This window comes from Diaporthe citri (genome assembly GCF_014595645.1).
Source record: "Diaporthe citri strain NFHF-8-4 chromosome Unknown scaffold_3, whole genome shotgun sequence".
Taxonomy (NCBI): Eukaryota; Fungi; Ascomycota; class Sordariomycetes; order Diaporthales; family Diaporthaceae; genus Diaporthe; species Diaporthe citri.
In genome coordinates, this window is record NW_025064848.1 from 238405 (window position 1) to 260005 (window position 21601).

Here is a 21601-nt window from a genome sequence, read left to right on the forward strand (position 1 = left end):
TTTGTTGAATCGACGAGGCCCAAGGCCTAGCATTCCATTTCTCCCCTCTGAGCAAGCATCAGTTGTCCGGGTCAGCTATGGTACCATCTTTCAGAATCATGTTCAATACCGGAGCGCCGGATGTCAGTATGCAGCTCATAGCAATTGCACTGGCTGTAACGGGTGCTGTGGCGGTCCTGGCATTCAGGACCCATGCCGCTCGCAGGATTCTGGATGTGACCTGCAACGTGAGACAGCATTTTGGTGGCTTATTGGTACGAGATAATTCATTAACAACGGATTAGGTTCTTCTATCTCGCATATATCGCATCCCCAGTCTTGACGATGGGACCAATATCAAAGGCCCTCCTTTCACATTCTGGGACGGGCAAATGACAGAAAAATTTCTGTGCGCAAGGGAGAGATCTTATGAATGGCAGGCGAAATATGGTTCTATTTACAGAATATGGGTTGGCCCCAATCCGGAAGTGTGAGTTCCAATGTGCAACCAGTCACCTGAGTCCGTTGATGTTAACGTCGCTGTGCCGTTGAGAGTTATCACGGAGCCGAAAGACGTCCAGGCCCTATACACCAATGCGTATGACCACGCCAAAGCCTCCGCCGCAAATACCGGATGGCTACTCAGTCAGATCATGGGCCAGGGCGCAGGCCTGATTAACGGGCAGCGCTGGATCAACCTCCGCAAGGAACTGGACCGGCACTTCTCTCACAAGGCTTCTCTTACCATGGTCGGAACTTTGAACGAAAACGCCAAGACTTATGTCCAGAACATGGTACAATACGGCCGTTCTAACGGATCAGAGAAGAGCGGAAGCGAGAAATTCGTGGTCAACGCTGCTCATGCATTGACAAGATACCCTTACTACGAAATCGCGAGCACGTTCTATTCAAACCTGAACCAGCAAGAGATAGATAGACTGTGGGATCTGGGCCAGCTTTTCACCAAGGCCTTCGCCAGGGTTATTGACGGAGGGCTCAACAGGTCGAGACTGACCAAGTGGTTGAACACGGACGATTGGAAGCTTACTAAAACCTACATTGACCAATGGGAGGAGTTCAACGCCTCTGCGTATAAGCGCCGTGTCGATGCTGGTATCAACGACCAGGTTGTGGACCTGTTTCAAGCCGCAGAGGCCGGCAGGGTGGACCGCGAGGAAGTGCTCCAAACTCTTGCCGAGTCTCTGTTCGCAAACCTTGATGTCACGACCCATGTCATGACGTCTTGTGTTATTCTTCTCGCCGATAACACAATGGTCACCGAGGATCTGAGAAGGGAATTCTCCGAGCATGCTGACGATATCGATACATATCTCGGGAAGAAGGACACACTGCTTCACTACTGCCTGCTCGAGTCCCTGCGGCTCCAACCAGTACTGTCTTACTCGTTCCCAGAAAAGCCGCCACGGGAAAAGATACTGGGCGGCTATCGCATCCCGAAAGATGTGAGCAGCATTGATCTCATACATATTCACGTGCTTTGACTGCCATGCTAATTGGTTTCCGATGCAGATGACGTGCGTTGTTGACGCTCACGCAATCAACATTCGCAACCCTTTCTGGGGTTCAGACACCAGGGAGTACCGTCCTAGTCGATTCTTCACTATCCCTCAAACCAAGGTAGGTCGGCCAAGGCAAGGGCAGTTGCTCATGTTGCCACCTGCTAGAATTTGCCCAAGCTAACGCAGATGTCCTTTCCCTCTCAGCTTCGATACAACCTCCAAGCCTTCGGGTACGGCCCCAGGAAATGTTTGGGGAACAACATCAGCGATAAGATGGTCCACGCGCTTGTCTATCAACTGTTCAGTCAGTATGATTTGGTTGTAAGACCGAATATGAAGAAAGAGAATGATTACTATTTCAAGACGGATAAGACAAATTGGCTGGGTCTTTTCGACGTGGAATTGGAAATGAAGAAGAGGGTACTGTAACTATCGATTGTAGCCTAGGCATTTGTGATAAGACTTCAATTCTGCCGAGTGGCCGATAAGAAGAACTGCTGTCGTCCGAAAAGAATGTAAGTATTTCAGACGTTCATGACTGAAAGCAATACAATTTGTGCAAAACGGAGCCTATGGAATCGCCACCGCTACAATTAGCTCAGTCTCGATTGGTGACTTTTCTGAATACCAAGTCATTTGATATCATGTTAATCCGCCTCTCAAAACTCAGCGGTCTTTTATGTATTAATAGTCCTATGTTAGGATACGACGAGAATAAAAATCTGCACTCTACCATGGTAGCAGCTATCACAAGACTTAGTGCTGTATGTAAACAAATACATTATCGATTTACTAGATTAAACAATTTGTTTTTGCAAGACGGTCAGAGCACTCTACAGAACTGTTTACACTTTCGTAGTAGGTTTCCATCCACCTTTCAAGACGCGGGCAGCTCCGTGGAACATGCCGCCTAGAACCATCGAGACCCCTGCAAAGATCATCAGGCCAACAAAGCTATCGCTTTGACTATCCTTGATAGCTCCTTCAATCGGCAGTCCTGTCAAGGCGCCTAAGGCGATGGCCAAGCAGAAGCCCCCGATTTTCAACCCAATCTCATCCATCTTACCCTCGGCCAGGCTGACAACACACGGCGCGCCGAGGCTCACGAAACCGCCGCTGCAGAAGCCATATAACAACGCAAACACAATGATGCCAGGAAAAGATGGCGAGAATTCCAGGGGAAGCCAAAAGGCAAGACAAAGGACGCCACTGAGGAAGGAGACGGTCGTCATGACGTTGAACTGGCCTAGGTGGTCCGAGGCCCAACCAGGAACAATGCGCCCGAATACCGAGCCAGCGTTGGCGATAGCGAGAGTGTACTGAGCCATTTGTGTGCTCATGACATCTTTCTGCGAGGCCATTTCTGGAAGGTAGTTGAGCGGCGCAAAGAGTCCCTGAAGTGCGAGTGTGAGCAATCAACCATCACAGAGAGGTCCAGCAGAAAATGGGCACCGGATGTTACTGGCAGCGAGAAAGAGAGAAGTTGTTACTCACCCACATGGTGAAGAAGCATCCCAAAACGAAGAACAGCCATGGCAAGGACTTAAACGCCCTCAAGCCAGCCGAAGGCACCTGGTTCTGGCCGCTGCCGCGCCTCTTGGGCGGAAAAGGCGATGAGCACAAGACATTGGCGATGACGAGCAGAAGGCCCTGCAAGAGGGCCACCCAGCGCACAGCCGATGCAAAGCCTACCCTATCCACGAGAGTTGGGATGATCAGAGGAAACACCACACCGCCAAGACTCGAGCCGCAAGAGACTATTCCGACCGCCAGCCCACGCTTCGTTGAGAACCACTGCGTCGCGAGAGTCATGGCCGGCAGTGATAGGCCGGATGTCGCAAGACCGAAAGCCACGCCCTGGGCAAGTATGATTTGCCAGTACGTCTTACACAGGCTCAGCATGCAGACTGAGAAGACTGCCATGGCCGAGAAAGGGGCCAGGATCACGCGTGAGCCGTGAGTGTCGATGAGCTTGCCGATGAAAGGCCCGAGAATGAAGAGGAGGAAGATCTGCAGGGTGGTGATCCAGGCCAGACTTGAAGATGACTGGCCTGGGAGTAGGATATCCTTGTAGTATAGTTGGAAGATTCCACACCTGTACTTTGAATCAGCTTGATGACCAAGATCAATTCTCTGTTGTACTCACGCGTTCACATAACCAAAAGAGCAGAATTGAAGGAGGAATGATCCAGTAACACATGCCCAGGCTCTAAGACCGCCATTTGGGGGCTCCAAAGGCGACGGCGAGGCGACCTCTGATCCGCGAGAGCCATCCGAGTCCTTGTCGTTTATTTCGGACTGCCCTGCGAAATAGCCCTCTGGACTCGGCGCACCGCTTCGAACTGAATGAGTCTGGATGGCCATGGTCTGTTGGCTGGACAACAAAATCTTCAATAATTCAATAGCAGAGGAGTGGTAACACCCCTGCGAGCAAGTTATGTAGACGTTGCTGTCTATGTTTCTCCCAATTCCGGCACGCTCGGAGAACAGCTCGGTTTCCGGGGATGGATACCCTTTCTGGGGTCATCCAGCAATACGTATGCACACACACATACACACAAACACCGAAAGGCGCCATCCGGCCAGATTTGCTCTGAAGCTCACGATGTGTCATCGGAGAATATACTCGGCGGGTTTGTAGGCCACAGATCCACACACAGAACCATTCATACAAGTATGCGTCGTGACCCAGGTGGATCGCCCACTTTCCGTTGACCGAAAACGAGGGAAAAATGTGAGTACATGACTACGTTCACTCGTGCTAATTCACGCAATCGCCCTCTGGTCACATGCGGCCATAAATTGTACTCTTGGCTCCTGGCAACGTGGCCGACATGGGTTCCGGTCGCAAATGTTTGAAATTCTCTGTCGCCCAGTCTTTGAGCTACAGTCACTCTACACAACATTGGTTGTAGCGCCATACCTACGTGGATGATAGAGTTCGAAGGGGTCCAGTTGTCCCCACCGGGGCATTCACTGAAGTGACGCGGTTTCTCCACCACGTCTCCCCCACGTGTGCAAGACCGCTTGTTTTCCCAACGTATTATTTGGATGTACCTTTTCTCTGTTCATCTTTATAAAACAATGTGAGTGTTTTTACTCTTAGTGTGAGATGCGAATGCGAAACCCTTTTCAATGTTGAGACTAATGCATTATTCAGAACATGCTTGCTAAAAGTAATTAACTTTTTCGCTTGTGCGCCTAACCTGTTTATTTACCAATTGATACTCCTACAGTGCAGCCCCAAATATCTCATGGTTGATTTCTCTTGGCAATCTAACTCAGGGAACGCAATCAAGCGTAAATTAAATAAAAATAAACTATGTATTGAAATTCCCTATGAGCTCGACAAGTAAAGAACATGCGGTTGATGAATCTGACGATGCCTCCCCACACTCGCAAACCGATGTGGACCGAAGTCGGGGTGGAGCAACCAGAATATACGGGACCAGTCTTGGCCAAATCCTCGGCAGACAGCCTTTGCAGCGGGCAAGCAGATGTTCAGAGAATGTTGGATCGTATTTAGTATACGATAGATGAAAGATAACCATACCGGTATCTGATCTGTTGAAGTTGAGGTGGGTCAATGGCTTCGCTTCCACATCGTGCAGGCCCGTCCTAGGTCCTGGTGCATGTAATTACTGAACCATGAGAACTTTGGTTCTGGCTTCCAAGGAATTTCATCCGAAAAATCAACACAGCATCCTTGCTGTCACTACTCAAACATCACCATCGCCTGTCCACAGGTGTCCACCAAGGCTCCAGTCGACGGGTTTCCCAAATCCCCGGCAGTGAGACACATTAGAATACAGCCGTTCAGGGCTTCTGAACTAGTGAGACCCCAAGATCCATGCCGTAGTGGATTTACCTGCGGATCTGTGATCTGATCCATCACGAATCCACAGTGTATTTATCTGATCGTCGTGCTTCAGCGGCCAGCATTCAGCCCTGGCGCGCAACCACTTGACATGAGTCGAGGCCCTGGAGTATCGATCGGTGAGCATGTGGCACAGGTGATGTTGAGACAATGTGCGACGTCTTCCTGTAAACTATTATATTGCCATGTCGCATGGAGGCGCAGCTAAAAGCCCCGGTTTGCCATCAGCAGAACAACTACACTGAAGATCAACACCATGCCGGAGACATTCTTTGTGGAAACAACACCCCCGTCCTCGACTAGCGAGCGTTGGACCTCCGACGACGGTCCACCAGTTCCAGCTCGACAAGGCAAGGATCGCCCCGGCGTCAAGCTGCGCAGCGCCTGCGACTTCTGTCATGCTGCCAAAGTGAAGTGCTCCGGGGGCTCTGCCTGTGACCGTTGTCGCGCCCAAGATCTGCCCTGTACCTACAGCCTCGCAATGAGGGCGGGCAAGCCAAAGGGCAGTTGTAACCGGAAGACGCTTGACAAACACGCCCGCATCCGCCAGCAGCATGCCGCCAGGCACGCCAGTCTCGACTGGGGCTGGAGTCCTCCAACCACGATGGGTACGGGTGTCAACGAAGCCACGTGGTTTAACGGCGGTTTGCTCGGGATGGGTCTGCAGACGGAGGAGCAGAATACCCCAGGTTTTGACCACTTAAACTATGCGAGTGACGTAAGTAGCTGGCATTGAACCTCGGCAACTTTCACGATCGATGGGTCTCTTGCTAACATGGTGTCGAGCAGCCCCAGCCACAGTGCCTGCTTTCACCAGAAAGTGTGCCAGAGCAGGGCTGCTGCTCAATCCCTGCCCTGACTGAAGAGCCCTTCTTCGAGGCTCATCTCTCCAGTTTGAACGAAGTCAACTTCGAGATGCCCAACGCGGAAGCTGCCAACATCTGCCATAATACTGCCTCGCTGCCTTTCTCTCCGTCAACAACGCCCGAGGCGTCTGTGCCGGTACCGAGTGAGCCAGAGGACCGACAAGCGTGCACTTGTTTCACGGACCAAACAGAGTCACTCAACAGACTCTACTCCTTTCACCGTTCAGTTCAATCACAGGCCAGAGGCAATAGTCTGTCACCACCCGGGAAGCAATGCCGCCTCGACACATGTATACAGCGGATCAACACGGCTCTCACCTCGTCCAAGTCTTTCTTGTCTTGCACACGCTGCTCAAAGGAGTCATGCTCAGTACTCCTCACCGTATCCTCTCTTCAGCTGGTGATGCGGCTGTATGAGTACGTCGTTGCAGAGATACAGTGCACCGGAAGCGCTGTCACTTCAAGAGAAAGTCCGCCTTCGACAGTGGACGGTCTCAGTGGCGACCATTCTCACATGTCATGTCGGTTGGGTGACTACGAAGTCAGTCCGGAGGAATCGGTCGCGATCCGGCGACTAGTCGTGCGGAGAGCTCTCCAGAAAGGCAGGGAGACACTCGCCGCGCTGAAGATGCTGTCGATGGGCGAGGACTGTCGGGGCGACGGCAGCAGTGCCTCGGTATCACCATCGCCAGGGAAGTCATCCGACACGCGGGCAGCGGCGAAGGCCACCGGAACAAAATCACAGAGCCGAGGCTTACTGGAAACAGATCTGACGGCAGCTGACGCCACTTACCTTCAGCAGGTGGTGTGTCGTTGTGATGCAGTGCTGGATGTATTTCTGCGCGCAGTCTCCGTAACATAAATCCTCCATTGGAAGAAATAGAGACTATTGTGTATTATTGGACAACAAATGTCATGTATTATGTTATGTTAAGTAGATAGAGGGAAGAAGACAGTAATGGTTTCCGCACAAGTGCCTGGTCAGGCTGTCAACACAAGGTTCAAGCGAGAGTGGGAGTTCTCGATGTTGTAATGTAATCTGAGTCGCTGCCACCAGGCTGATCATCCTTCTGTTTCTGCGTCTGTTTCAGACTCGGAAGACTCTTCCTCATATTCGACGGCCCCTGGGAGTTTCAATTTGACTGTTGGGCTCTTGAACTCCGAGACCCGAACCTTGTCGGTCTGCGCTAAATCCGCCTCCTTACCCTTGAGCGTCTCGAATAGGTACTTGTCAAATTGGAGGGAAGCTTGCGCGACAATGTCAAAATGCTTGCTTGACATGATGGGGGACTTCCTTCCCTTGGCGTCCTTCTTAGTACTCTTTTCGACGTCAAACTCGGCCAGGGCAAGCGATGTCTGAAATGCGTTCCTGATCTGCCTCCCGTTCCAAGATAGGGTCTCCCAGTTTTCACTTGCAAATTCCAGGATCTCGTCTTCGTCGAACTTTATCTTCTTAAGGCCATGCTTCTGGCGCTTCTCATTGTTCTCTGCGGTGCGTTTCAGATTGGTCCTCCAAATCTTCATTGTCTTGTTCTTGTCCAACTTTGGATAGAACAAGCTTAGATGGATACGGGAGCGGAAGCCAGGATCGAATGCTCCGACGCGGTTGGTTGTCAAGAATAAGATCCCGGGATAGTACTCCAGGATTCGAAGGAACACTGTGCAGAAGATGATGGTCAGACATGAACATAAGCCAGTCCTGAAAAGCTTAAAAACCCACCTGAAACCACACCATTACGTTCAAGGTCAGATTTCTATTAACCAAGTCTCACATCAGTAGATGCACCAATCAAAATTCACACGCAGAACCATTACTTACGCTCCTCTTTTCCAAGAACACATCTGCCTCGTCGAGGAGGAGCACGCAACCCCATTTATGGGCCAAGTTGAAATGTGAGTCCAGGTTCTTCTCAACGTCGGTGGCATTATGCCCAATATCGCCTTGTCAGGTCAACACATTGTCACCGGATAGTATCAGTGGTATTACTCACCACAAGTGATTGGAAAGAGAGGGCGTTGCGTATGTGCAGCAACACATTCTTTTCATAATTATTATCAGCCAACTCGGAATTGCACAATAGCGAGGCCAATTTTCAAATATCACTTACCCGCCGTTGACGTTTTCCCAACTCCGGGCTCCCCATGGAGCAAGATGATCATGCCTTTGCCTACATGAGGTCAGGTATTAGCATAAAAGTAAACTGAGGGTCGCCATGTTTAGAATAGGGTGAGTATGGTACAAATACCTTTCCCTTTGACCAGATCTTGTTCATGGTGCCGTTTGGCCTCCTGAATCGCCGTCCGACTCCCAGATGCGTGCATATGTACCATAGCAAGGACCATCTTCTGGTGGCCCTTGGGTAACACTAGATCATCGAATCCCGAGTTTGCCTGAAAATCCTCGACTTTCGTCAAATCAAGGTCAACTATGGGAATTCATGTCAGCGGGGCGTTGTGAAGCTTTGTGCGTCCTGTCAACTACTTACCCCATCGGCGATTTCGAAGAGCAAAGCCATAGACGACACCAGGAAGGAGTACCAAATGATCATTCTGGCTCATGAGATCCTGAACTGTCTTTTTCGTGTTGGCTGGCAATTCATTCTGCTGATAGAGCTCAATTGTGTCCTTCAGTCGCGACACAACTTGACGAAGTTGGTCCCGCTGGTAACTCAAGTAGAAGTCATTGTGTTTAGCACATATTTCACATCCAGGTCTGCTGCAAATAGCGGGGTCGATAATACTTTCGGGTCGTCGGATCTCTTCTTGATGTTCTTTGTGCCGCTTGATATTAGAGGGGCTACCGAATGTTGGGCGAGGCCTCCTTCCATCTTGAAACGCAAGCACGAAGTCAATGATTACTGGGCTGTTTATCTGTGCCATGGTTAGTAGTGTTGCCAACTAATCTGTGATACACGGTGATGGTATTTACCTCCTCTGGATTTTCTCCAACTGTGAGTGACTCGTACTGCTTGTGATGAAAGAGGGACGAGTGTTCGAGGAACTTGATGCCTCGACTGGTGAAGAAGTCGGCCGTGAGATGTTTATCGAAGCCAATAGGAAAGGCTTCCAGGGATGTCACGTCGACTTCATCCTCGTACGGTTTGATGCAGAACTTCTCTGCGACACAGTCGAACCGAACTCCATCCCAGTCCAGGTAGTAGCACTCAATGAGCAGCGGATTATACAAGTCTTTGGCTCGGGTTGATAGGATCGGAGGAGCACCTTCCGCCTGTTCCTGGGTCACCAGTTTCGGGCGGACATCCAGAGAAGCCCCACCAAGCGTTGCAACAACTCGGTAAGCTTGCGGTGTGTCCCGAGCGTTGATGATATGGGCCTCCTCTTCTTCGTCGACCTCGTTAGCCTTGATCATGCCACTCTTGCGAGATTGGCAACAGATTGTGTCCCCGAAGTCAAAGAGCATCCACAGGTCTTCAAAAGACACTTGTGACCGCTCTCCTTTGCGAAACGCTGCAAATTTATCAAGTTGACTTGCAAGGTACGAATCGATGAAATCCACCAGGATCTTGAAGTGTGCATAGGCCTCTGGCTTGTGGAAGATCTCCTCGGCGCCTTTGTTCGAAGCTGATCCGTTCTCGACGGATTCAACTTCAGGAGCTGCTGGAGTATCGGTACCAGATGTGTCTTCGGATTCTTCAGGCTTGGGTTCAGTGAAATCACCCGCGCTTGTCACACTCGAACTTCTTTCGGCTCCAGTCTGTGCAATCACTCTGGTCAAGCGTCAGTGCCTGGGGTAGCCGAAGTGGGACCTGTTCAACTCACGTCTGTTTCGCCTCTAGTGCTTGGAGCTGCTCCTTGAAGCTGTCGGCATGGCGGATCAACAGCTTGAAGGGACGTGACATCTCCATCGCCTCGGAATCAGGAAAGGCAAGGTTGGTCTTCGCCTGTATGAATCGGGCAATGTATTCCGATCGCAGCGTGACCAAATTGATTCGGACCGCGTCTGGGCTTAGCTCAAGCTCGCCTTTTGGACCGCAACCCACATTCTCCTTCCCTGGCAGCGGTACGTACGCGATCTTGAGGAGTGACTGAGGTCCCGAATTGGATTCGTAAAGAGCTCGTGACATTTCAAGGTCATGTCGGTAGAATCGAGGTTCAACACTTGGTTGGTTCGATTTCGGCTCGATGCTCGATTTCGGCTCGATGCTCGATTTTGGCTGGATGGTCGTCTCGGCATCCTCATAATAGTCGGGGGCAGTCTCCTCAGTTGGTGAGCTTGGGTTTGGGCTTGTGGATTCCGGCGGCTCATTCGCCTCCAACTTTTCAACCCGAGATTCTAAAGCCTGGAGATAGTCGATAAGGCTTTTCACAAGCTTTGGTGCTTTCTTCTTGCGATGCTCTGGACCAGGCTTGTCCTCCTGGAGCTTTTTGGAGTAAACTTCATACAAGCTCGTAGTATTTAGGTAACTCGCCTTTGTCATATTCCTGTCGCGATAGTAGTCGTCCTCCGACTCAGAGCTCGACCCGTCTTCACTTTCATCACTTTCATCTTCCCTTGTCATAGTAGAGCATCCGATGGATTTGAGACGCAAGTCTTGTTTCGTGACTTCCGTTTCAACAGCCTCCTTCTCTTCAGTGTTGTCTTTATTACTGTCCTGTGTGCCCGAGTCATTTCCAACCGCTGTTGTTTGAGCAGTAAGTAATAATGGGCCGAGAGATACTGATGAGTCCCTCGAGGCATGGACATCTGTTGGTTCACCATTCTTGGAGTGCGTTTCGCTGGATGCATCAATGTCGACCTCGTCAACAGCTGGGTCAGAGGACACGGTTGTTAATCATTTATCCCGAGGTCATCCATTGGGGGGGGGGAGTGAATCTGGGTTTGCGGAGTATAGGCTTACCTGGCGCAGAGTCTTGGTCGGCCATGACTGTGCTGTAGGCTACTCCAATAGATTTGTCTTGTTGGTATGTCTGAGCTCAAATTACCAGCTTGGTCACTTGTTGCGATCGATACGGCAAGATGCTTTGAGAGACTTGGACTTGTTGATTGAACACAGTTCGATGTGGGACAAGTGTAGTTTAACGCTCAGCTAAGATCAAGTCGTTGAAAGCTTTCTGAGTTCGGCAGGGGACAGACTTAGCTTCGAAAAACCTATCAGTACAACTTTCAAACCCCAAAGCGTGGCTGTAAAGATATATTACTTTCTCGGAAAGCGATGGATTGCAAACACACCGCATGCGTGTTTCACACACTAGGGTTTTCAGCTTGTGATCTTACTGATAGCCTGCATCTTTTCATTGGCATTTTCATGCTGGGGTGGTGTTGCAGCGGAGAGTCGGAAGGCAGCTCACCACGTTGTGTGACCCCCTGAACTTATCGGTGAACAACCACAGCCACTATGCACACTATGCACGGTCCTTTTTCACACCACAGATTTCGGCCCATCATTAATCAGACCATCTGAATCCTTGGCAGGTGCCTAAATGACAGGTGCCTACATGCGTGATGGTGTAAAGATGGTGACTCGAACAGCAGGCTATCATGTTGTGTAACCCCATCAGTAAGCGGCTACAGCACTAGAGACAGTCCTGCTGGACGCCATGCATTTCAGCCCAATCTACGCGCCCAAATTCCTTATCGCATGAGTGCCTCGACTTCCGGAGGTGCAAAAGCGACCACTTGAATGTCTGTGTTGTAGACTTCCATCACACCCTCTTCCAAAGTCAGTGTGCCTTTCGAAGCCCAAGACCATACTGGCCATTTTTGGACTCCATTCACTGGAGCTTTGCTCTTTCTGGACAACGTTGGATGGATACTTCTGGTTTCCCATTTTCATTACAATCGCAGGTCTTACTCTTCTTCACAGGACCCAATAAAGTATCCAGCTATGATGACCGGCAATCCAGCAGAACAAATGCCTTTGACGGCAAGATGGGTGAATGAAAGAGGGCTAGAGCTCCTTGGTACTTCAAAGGACTCGATTGAAGGTCCGGAGTACGATGAGGCTGCGTGTTCCTTCAAGCGCCGTGGCACAATCACGAAGCAAGTCCTGCGTTTCCAGTGCCCAACACAAATTTGCAGCGTACTGATGGCATTCGTTCATAGAACTCCTAACTTCCAGATCTCGATACAGAGATTACCCAAAGTCAAAGAAACATTAGGCCGATTGCATGAATTGCTAAGGAGGGAGAAATTAGACAGCAAGTTCAACATCACTCTGAAAGATCCATCGGCAGAATACACGCCGAATGATATTGAAACAGTCCTCAACCTTGCCGAAAAGATCCAAAGGAGGGATGCAAGCATAGGCCAAGAAAATGGTTGGCTCCCCCGGCTTCGAAGATTTGCCCGACGTTTCGGCCAACACGCAGGGACTATGAAGTCTCTGGTGGATTATATTCCAGACAGCGAGTACACATTCGTGGTGCGTGGATGTTTGAGTGCAATCTTGACGGTATGTTATAATATACTACCCCAGATTCACAGTTCATGCATTCTAAATCCGGCATAAGACCGCTATAAGTCTGGACACTGTCCGCAATGATCTTTACGAGGCACTGGCAGAGATACCAGACAAGATGGACCGTCTGTGCTGCTATACAGGCAGAGTCCACCCTGAGCACAATTCACTCTGGGAGTACGCGGATTTGGTGTATTCTGGGATACTTGACGTCCTGGAATGTGTCATCAAAGATCTTCTGGAAAAGTCCTTAAGTGAGCTTCCCCATACCGCAAAGTGCTGGGTCACACATTCTAATTCTCCTGAAGAGAAATTTATGAAGGCAGTTGTGAGGGGATCAGCCTATCCAAAGAAGATTCAAGAAGTGATCAACAGCATGGAGAAACAGATGATCAGATTCAAGGACAAGGTCTACGATCTCAATTCATTGAGACAGACAGATACTTACCAACTCTCGGTCTCTTCCAATGCAGGAATCAACGAATTAACTTCGTTGACCCGCAGACTAATAGGAGGATTGGTCGAGGCGCAAAGAGATTCGAAAAGGACCAACCAAGAGATACTATCAGGTACGGAACGTCCAGCTGCTCCTCTTCTGATGCTGAAGTACTTTACCATTTAGACCGACTAACAGAACAAAGAGCTTTCCAAATTACAAAGCACTGCTGGTCTGAAACCAGATACAGTCCTTCGTGGCCCAATCGACATCTCAAAACCGGAACCGATGTTATTGCTCGACAGACAATTCATGGATTTGCGAGCTGGTTAGTATTTTTTACTTTCTTACGATTTATTGCCATACAATTTGGCAGCATTCGCTTTAGCGATACTTCCAGTCGATACCATACTCGTAGAGCAAAGCAATAACTAGCCATGATTTCACGTCTAACTAGCTGACTGGGAATCTGTATAGCGATTGAGGCGATGGGCGCCAGAAACGATGACTCCAAAGGGTCACGCAAAGACTCAGACCGTTCAAGGTGCTTGAACATGGTGAATGATCTCCAGAATTCATACCGCGAAGCTGTGACACAAGAACGTGGTGTTGATGCCTACAACAAATTTGTGGAGCATTTCTCTTCCAGCCCCTGCTTTGACTCCCGTCGGGGAACGGGTAAGTCATACTTAGACTGGGATTCTCTTTCATGTTATTGGCTTCATCCTGCTAATTGCTCTCGAATAGTGAACGAAGGAGAGATCGTGAGGCTAATGCAACTACGTCTCAATGCCCAAGAGCGTGCGGCATTTCCTAACTCGCCAGAGAGTCAGACCGACTTGGGGCACGAATCCCTTTCCCTAGCTGAACTGGTCAAAGTTTGGGTCGATGAGTTACATCGTCCTCGAGAAACTACTTTAGGAGATATTAGCGAGTGCCTGCATAGGATCGCTGATGCGACCCCGGAGGAGGAGGACCAGGCTAGGTGGGCCCTCTCTTCTACCGAAATTCGGCTCTGGTTGACTGCCAGCAAGTTCCATGTGCTGTGCATCAGTCCTGAGACAAGCACGGATAGCGTGTTTTCGCCGATCTCCTATACAGTCGCTATGCTCGCCGAGAGCCTGTTCCGATCGAAAACAGCCCCGGTGGCTGCGTACTTTTGTGGTTTGCGACGCTGGGAAGATGGAGCCACTTCTGGCAACGGTGCCTTGAACATGTTGTCCAGCCTTGCGGGTCAGCTAATACAGGAGATTGGGGACAAGGTCCCTGATTTCAACACTGCTTGTCTCCAGGGGAGAGATCGCGATGTTTCGCTTGGAAAGATCGACGAGCTACTTTCATTGCTCCGAGACATCTTCAATTCGATGCCCCCTGGCAGTGATGTATTTGTGCTCATCGACTCCTTTTGTCGCCTAGAGATGATCGACAAGCCGGGCTCATCTGCAGCTATTGGTGGTCTTCTGGATATATGGAGGTCTTGCAAAGCCACCGTCAAGTTGGTCCTAACGGACGTCGTATTTTACAACATCCCCGACTCCGTCCAACGCGACAGTGAAATGCTTTACGTTCCCGATGATGTCGATGGCGGGAGGTATGGTTTTAATACTGAGCAAGCGGGAGAAGTGGCTGACCGTCTGGTTATCGAGACTCAAGGTACTATTGACTAAGAAGATGCGGTACTTGGTTCACTGTTGCATGATCTCAGTTTGGGGGTAGGACAAGGACAAGTTCGTTGAAGATGATGATTTCTGTTTGCCTAATGGGTTCAAAAGGCCGGAGGCAATTTTTTCCACTGTTTCAAACAAGTCTTTCGAGCTTCGATGAATGCAGAGTAAGCAAGAAGTGATACTGGTCACAAGATTTGTTCTATTGCTGTCTTGTCCTCATGAAAATTCATTCCCATTGCAAGTGCCACAATCATCAAACAAAGTAGCATCGGCTGTAAGGAAGCTCCCATCCCTGCCAAATCAATATCTTTCTTCCATCACACGTCCCTTTTCAATCGCCTCTTGTGCTTCTTCGAGAATTTATCGGCATCTCGGAAGCACCAATGGGGTACTATCCTGTTGTGTTGATTCTCATGACAGGAGAGGCTGTCTCTCAGTATCATCACTGTTCTCAGCAGCCTCAGCCTGCAAGAACTTGATGAACTTGTAGAAGATAGCGGCAAGTGTAGCACCCAAAAAGGGGCCAACCCAGTAAATCCAGTGCGCCGCGCCAAAGTCGAGCGTGATCAGGTCAGGGCCGAAGGTCCTCGCCGGGTTGAGAGAACCACCAGTGTAGTAGATACCAGGCAGCCTGCCATTACATAGTCAGCATGCATGTTCAAAACAGTGTATAATTTTAAAACTGGGGGAACTGGTACTCACTCAGCCACAAAGAGAGCAAACCCAATGACGAGGGCAGCCAGAGCGTTGCCCTCATGCTTCTCAACAGCCATGAAGTAGATTGCGAGCATCAACTCAAGGGTGAGGAAAGTCTCGATCAGCAGACCCTGGGCGACAGACGCGCCATGGCCGAGCTTTGTCTGGACGACGTAGGTGCCGGGGAAGATGCCCTTGACGACGGCCGAGGCCAAAACACCTCCGAGGATCTGGCCACCGGTCAAGAAAATGCCCTTGATCCAAGTCACCTTTCCAACGAGGATCATTCCAAGAGTGACCTAGTTTTTATTATGTTAGCTACTGATCCGGTGCATCGCAGAGATGTGACAGGCGCCAGTCGAAGACTTACAGCCGGGTTGAACAGTCCTCCGCTGACCCTAGCGAATATGGAGACATTGACGGCCAGGGAGAAACCAAACGCCAAACTGATGTACAGAAGCTGCGTGAGGTTGATATCGCCAGGGTGGATGTCATCTCCGGCGTGGGAGGTATCGGAGTTGGCGACCTGGGCTGCGGACAGGGCCATCAGCAGGAACAAGAATGTTCCCACAGCCTCTCCAGAGATCTCAACGGCATGGAGCCGAAGGTGTTTAACGAAGTTGTTAGGTGCCATGATGAGGGATAGGTCTGAGAATTGTTGTTGCTTAGGTTGGGGATAGTAGATGTGATGGTTGAGAATTGTCGCGGTGCATCCGCAGGAGGGATGAGCTTATATACACACAACTCTCGCAACTTTTCCGAGGTTGTCGATCTGACAGAGAGTCGTGACTTCTGAGTTGTAGGGTTGTTGTAAGTTCTACAAGTTTTTGGATCATGCCTTGTACTGACTGGCCCACTTGAGCAATCAGGAGCAAAGAGCGGCATGAATTCATCTCGACAAAGGTACAACATCGTCAACATTCAGCGGTCAACGGTCAAGCGATGCCAGGGCCAACCATTGCATTGCTCGCCGACAAGCAGTGGCATGTGAGTGAGCAATGCACATCTTACCCAGATACAACAAAAGCCACACGGCCTTGCAAACCCCATCGATGCCCGACGTCTTTTGATGAGGCGGTCTTGTGGGTCGATATCTGTACAGCTCATTCGGTCTTGGCATCAGATACCACGGTAACCCTTGTAAGGGCCCGGCATTTCAGGGCGAGATCGCCATCTCAACCACTCAGAGTGTAGAGCTTCACCCATTCGACTTTTTTCTGTATGGTTCAGCTTTTGATGCGAACTGTCCGGGTAGTTGGTTCTACAAGGGCCAGGCCATTTCGACAGCCTCGACACATGTTGCATTGAGAATTTCGAGTTTGAACTTTGCTCGCTGTTTACCCAAGCACACACAGCCACAGTGACGCGTGACGCGGCCCAGTGAGTCAGTTGGCCCGTACCAGCAGACGACGCGACCGGACTAGAAGTCTGCCAAATGAATTGATTGGTTACCAAACTATAAAGTACTGGTAGATCGGCAAGCTACCACCTGAAAAGAAGAGCCCGATGTGACAAGTCTCCGGCTAGAGCGGCCTGCCAATTGCCAGTCCCATACGGCATTCGATCTCAATGCTGGGCTCTTGGAACAGAATGCCTGCCTACGTTGAAAGAATGAGAGTCACGGTATGTTGGCGGGTAATTCCAAACAAGCCCCATCAGCACTTGAGTAGTAGGGGTCGCCTTTTTAAGACAACAGGGACCACGTCTTCGAAGATGATCACTCCTATATAACGACGACTCCACGACAGTTTTCAAGAACAGGGCACCGGTAGTATAAATCTAGCTCGACAGCCCTCGCGCGGTATCCTTCCGTCCGAAATTTGGGCAGTTCTATCTCATTCACCAACAAGACCATGTCCATCCCCAGCATGTAACCAGAATTCTGTAGCTCGGCACTCCAAGTTTCCCAAGAGGTGACGGTGAGGCCTGAACGAGGACGCGGGGGCACGGACGGTGCAGCGCAAGTTGCAGCTGCCCGGCGCTCGGGCAGGGGAACACAGAACGGCGACTGTCTTGGATTAGAGATTGAGGTTGTACACCGAAGTGTCCACCTTGTGCTGCCGTGTCACTCGAGCGATTGCGGGGAAACTCCTTACACTCTCTTCGCGAATGCCATGGCTCTTGTGTCATATTCATACAAATGTACCAGCTGGCAGCCTCCAGGACCACTACCACCATCCATTCCATCGCAGATGATACAATCCACAAGAGTTCTTGTCACTCATGCTTACAAAGTGAGTATGGTCCATCTAAATCTGACTTACCCCTTGGCGAACCCACCTCGCCAGGACAGGAACGCCTTGGCTATGGCTTGGCTGCGGAGAGGAAGCTGCCAGACTATCTTGTGAAGATTTGGTCATGAAGGAATAATGTCTTGATCCCATGGTGAATCTATGTACCCTAAATACCAACGCGTGTGTGCCTACGTTGGTAGAAAATAGCAGGCCAGTGTGTAGGTGAACTTCGTGAGGTCTCAAGAAAATTCAAGCGAAACGCGTCAAGACTTGCAATGCAATTTGATTCTGAAATGGTAATTGTGGGCGCACCAGGATGTAGCTACTGGAGTATTTGATAATACTTCCGTTACCACTTGTTGCCTTACTAGTCTCTTTCTTCCCACCGTTTGCGCTAAGCCAGATCTGTATCGCCGAGTACTCCTTACTGGGCGAGCGGTAGTTTCTTCCTGAACATCACTGAATGTATCATTGCAGCAGATCCCCAATATGAAGTCGGGGATGCGCACGTAGGCACCGATGCTGGTGGGATGCTCCCAGGGGAGATCCTGTTCATAGTATAAATTTCTTTGGGACTGAAAAAAGCACAATGAGGTGCATTTGTCTTTGGTCAAAGGTACTCTGCTTGTATTCGTAAGCGATGGGCGCAATGCAGATCTTGCCCGCATTAGTTCACTTGGAAATTCACTAGGCCAGTACACCCATCCACTCATATACTTTGTCATCGACTTTTCATGACAGCGACTGTCAACCACACCAGGGGCGTATTCCCCAAGAACAGTGACTGCCGGCGGAGATATGCGGGTGACGTCTGGGTGAGGTTTCCGCAGGACCGCCACCATTGGCCGTCATTCGAACGTCATGGAGTCTTCAAGATGAGAAGAATATTGGATAAAACCACCTTTATAATGCCAGTCCTCGGCGATGTTCTGGTTTGATGATTGTAGTCGGAGGGTTTGTATCATTCTAAACATGTCAGACGCTCAAAATACCAGCGAGAAACTACGACAACATCAGGTGGTTCCTGATGTACTGCCGATAGGCCTGGACATTTCATCCAGTCTGACAATCAAATGGCCCAACACTGTCCTGGACGCTCCTGGGAAGGAGTTAGATCGCGAAGAGACTCAACCCCAGCCGAAGCTTTACTTGGACCCCTCAGTAAGTGATCCACGCCTAGATGGGATAGTGCAGTGAGTATGATAGCAGTGGATTGATCGCGATATTACAGCCTTCCGACAACCATAATGACTATGTGCTCATCATGACTGATCCGGTAAATACAAACCGCTCAGGACCAAGTGGTCTTACATCTGACATAAGGAATAGGACCTCATGGCCGAAAATGATGCCAACTTCGGTCAAGTCCGGCATTGGCTGGCCACAGGCATTTCCATAAGAGACGGCGGCGAGCTGGTAATCCCCAGCGAGGGCATCATATCGCCTTATGTAGGACCAGCCCCGCTGCCGAATTACATCACCCCTCGACCACATCGGTACACCTTCATCCTTGCCCGCGGGTCAGGGAAGGTGGAAATCACCCCGGCCGACCTTCGGGAGCTACAGAAGCCTTACCCTATGGCTATGTCGGGCAAACAGCACCCAGATGTCCAAGATCTGAAGGACCGCTGGGGCTTCAACGCGCACCAGCTTATCAAGGACAAAGGCCTCCAAGTTGAGGCTGCTACCTATATGAGGGTGGGAGGAACCTTGAAGAGCGCCGCGGCCAACATTGCGTTGACGGGTCAAGCGGTGGTAAATAAAGTAAGTGCTGCTGCGAAATAACCCCCAGGTCAGGATATCAGTCGCTGAAGACGTTTCGGCTAGGTCACGGAGAGATTGTAGCAATACTGCAAAGTCATTATTAAGAAAGGAAGGATGCGGTCACAAGCAGGAGGTTGCTCTAGTCTTACAGTCATCGAATATTCTCTCTCGGTGGTCTCCTCGAACAAGTTCTAATTTCATAATTGTTTTTCCAAGGTTTGTGGTCTTCTTCTGAAGGGGACCAGGTCCCACGTAGGTCACCGAATCTAAATGCGCTCTCCCTTCTCATTGAACCTCTGCACCTCTCCGGTCAGCAGCGCGTCCTGCAAAGCCCGCCCAATCTCCATGACCTTGACCCCCTTCTCAATGGGTAGCGGCACGGGCTTGTCCTTCAACACGGCCTCGGTAAACTCGTTAGCCTCCAGCGCAAAAGCATCCTCGAACCGCTGCCAGTACTCAGGCTGCACCTCGTTGCGGATGCCCAGCTTGTCCGCCAGCAACACGTTGTTCGCCCGCGGGACCACGTTCACCGACACCTTGCCCTCGGTGCCCGTGATCTCGGTGCACACGTCATGGCCGTGCGCCTGCGTGCGCGAGCAGTAGAAGTAGGCGATCTTGCCGCCCCAGAACTCGACCACGCCGACGCCGTTGTCCACGTCGTTCATCTCCCTCAGCTCCGGGTGGTGCTGCAGCGTCCCCGTCGCCCAGCAGGCCTTGGGGACCGGGTCCGAGAGGTACCACAGCGAGAGGTCGATGTCGTGGATGGCGCAGTCGACGAAGATGGCGCCGTTGCGCGGGGCGTAGCGCACGAAGAAGCCCGTGTGGTCGAGCAGGTCGCACGTGTTGGACCGCACGATGAAGGGGCTGCCGATTGCTTTGTTCTCGAAGATCTTGGCTGCGGCGTCGCGGTACGAGGCGTCGAAGCGCCGCGAGAAGCCGGCCATCACCTTGAGATGGGGGTTGGCTTTGGCCGCGTTGACGACTTCGGCGATCTGTGGCGGCATCTCTGTTAGATCTGGTCTTTCAATTTTGACTTTATGCCTCTCTTCAACAAGCCAGCTTGCGTGTTCAAAAGGTCGGGCGTGTTTGACATACCTCGTCCATCTTCGTACTCAGAGGCTTCTCGCATAAGACGTGCAAACCCTTCTTGATGGCGCCCATCGTCTGGCTCGCGTGGACGTCGGTGCTGGTAGAGATCCAAACAGCTTGTAGACCTGGGTGTGAGAGCATCTTCTCATAAGAATCGTAGATGGTGACGTTGAACTCCTTGTACTCCTCGAAGGCACGGGCCCATTCTAGCTCATGAGCTTCCGTGCTGCAGACCGCGACGACTGAGGCGCGCGGCACACGGTAGATGAGGTTTTGAACATGACGGCGGCCCTGTCCGGTGTCAACCAATTGCACTTCTTCAAATGCGTGTGCAATTAAATATGATCGTGGGCAACACTGACCATGCGACCGAGACCAGCGACGGCGATTCGGAGAGGTTCCATTGTTGCTGCTGCTGCTTTTGCCCCTTTCTTGCTTCTTGCTTGATGCGATATGTACCTCGGTAGGGTCTGAGGTGGCTTCTGAATCTGAAGGGCTCTTGAGTACTATAGTGTTCTTGGTCGAGACCACGGCCTCTTGATATAACAACCTCGCCGCCACTCACGGACGACACTCAACCTGAGTGCTCTCCATTCCTGATCAGCTGCCTCGGAGATATCTTGGGGTTTTCCTGTCCTCGTGAAGCAGTCATGACACAGCTAGCAGTGGTTTCTTTCATGTTCCCTTTTCGTCCCAGGCGTGTTGTCCGAGCAAGAAGGAAAAAGATTCCGCAGCCAAGGAAAGAGAATCCGAGTGATAGGGAAGTATCTCCGTAAAAAAGGACCAAAATCCCGAACGATCGGCAAGATACTCCGCCAAGTCCAACCCCAATACCAGCTGGCTGGTTTTGCGGGGTAGCTCGGTGGAGTTCTCCCCGGCCATCGCTCGGTGACCTGGAGTGCGCTATGCCGGACAAGCAAAGTAGCCCGTGAAACGTCTCACCAATACTACAGCAAGATGCGATCTTTAGGAATTCCTTACCCATTTTTCCAATCGAAATAATGCGATTGACTGAAGCCAGACAAAATGGAAATACAAACAAAGGGTGTTTAGA

At 50.7% G+C, this 21601-nt stretch overlaps 8 protein-coding genes across 8 annotated transcripts; 4 read left to right on the forward strand and 4 right to left on the reverse strand.

Moving 5' to 3' along the window:
- Positions 1-77: 77 nt before the first annotated feature.
- INS49_007662 (uncharacterized protein) lies at positions 78-1928 on the forward strand (the record flags this gene model as incomplete). Its single annotated transcript, XM_043168410.1, has 5 exons — positions 78-227; positions 285-469; positions 533-1442; positions 1510-1617; positions 1704-1928. 5 exons carry the CDS (start codon positions 78-80, stop codon positions 1926-1928), a joined length of 1578 nt encoding a protein of 525 aa, XP_043026090.1.
- A 416-nt stretch (positions 1929-2344) lies between these two features.
- Positions 2345-3863, reverse strand: INS49_007663 (uncharacterized protein; the record flags this gene model as incomplete). Its single annotated transcript, XM_043168411.1, has 3 exons — positions 2345-2893; positions 2994-3594; positions 3646-3863. 3 exons carry the CDS (start codon positions 3861-3863, stop codon positions 2345-2347), a joined length of 1368 nt encoding a protein of 455 aa, XP_043026091.1.
- A 1769-nt stretch (positions 3864-5632) lies between these two features.
- Positions 5633-7104, forward strand: INS49_007664 (uncharacterized protein; the record flags this gene model as incomplete). Its single annotated transcript, XM_043168412.1, has 2 exons — positions 5633-6094; positions 6166-7104. 2 exons carry the CDS (start codon positions 5633-5635, stop codon positions 7102-7104), a joined length of 1401 nt encoding a protein of 466 aa, XP_043026092.1.
- Positions 7105-7304: 200 nt separating this feature from the next.
- Positions 7305-11126, reverse strand: INS49_007665 (uncharacterized protein; the record flags this gene model as incomplete). The annotated part of the gene is made up of 10 exons (XM_043168413.1): positions 7305-7900; positions 7963-7996; positions 8062-8183; positions 8351-8410; positions 8489-8668; positions 8729-9113; positions 9172-9970; positions 10023-10881; positions 10960-11010; positions 11102-11126. The coding sequence occupies 10 exons, from the start codon at positions 11124-11126 to the stop codon at positions 7305-7307; spliced, it is 3111 nt and encodes a 1036-aa protein (XP_043026093.1).
- Positions 11127-13651: 2525 nt separating this feature from the next.
- Positions 13652-14764, forward strand: INS49_007666 (uncharacterized protein; the record flags this gene model as incomplete). Its single annotated transcript, XM_043168414.1, has 2 exons — positions 13652-13775; positions 13845-14764. The coding sequence occupies 2 exons, from the start codon at positions 13652-13654 to the stop codon at positions 14762-14764; spliced, it is 1044 nt and encodes a 347-aa protein (XP_043026094.1).
- A 411-nt stretch (positions 14765-15175) lies between these two features.
- INS49_007667 (uncharacterized protein) lies at positions 15176-16094 on the reverse strand (the record flags this gene model as incomplete). Its single annotated transcript, XM_043168415.1, has 3 exons — positions 15176-15395; positions 15467-15759; positions 15831-16094. 3 exons carry the CDS (start codon positions 16092-16094, stop codon positions 15176-15178), a joined length of 777 nt encoding a protein of 258 aa, XP_043026095.1.
- A 2572-nt stretch (positions 16095-18666) lies between these two features.
- INS49_007668 (uncharacterized protein) lies at positions 18667-19539 on the forward strand (the record flags this gene model as incomplete). Its single annotated transcript, XM_043168416.1, has 4 exons — positions 18667-18855; positions 18926-18970; positions 19024-19458; positions 19522-19539. The coding sequence occupies 4 exons, from the start codon at positions 18667-18669 to the stop codon at positions 19537-19539; spliced, it is 687 nt and encodes a 228-aa protein (XP_043026096.1).
- Positions 19540-19724: 185 nt separating this feature from the next.
- On the reverse strand, positions 19725-20951 carry INS49_007669 (uncharacterized protein; the record flags this gene model as incomplete). Its single annotated transcript, XM_043168417.1, has 3 exons — positions 19725-20450; positions 20554-20838; positions 20910-20951. The coding sequence occupies 3 exons, from the start codon at positions 20949-20951 to the stop codon at positions 19725-19727; spliced, it is 1053 nt and encodes a 350-aa protein (XP_043026097.1).
- Positions 20952-21601: the final 650 nt, after the last annotated feature.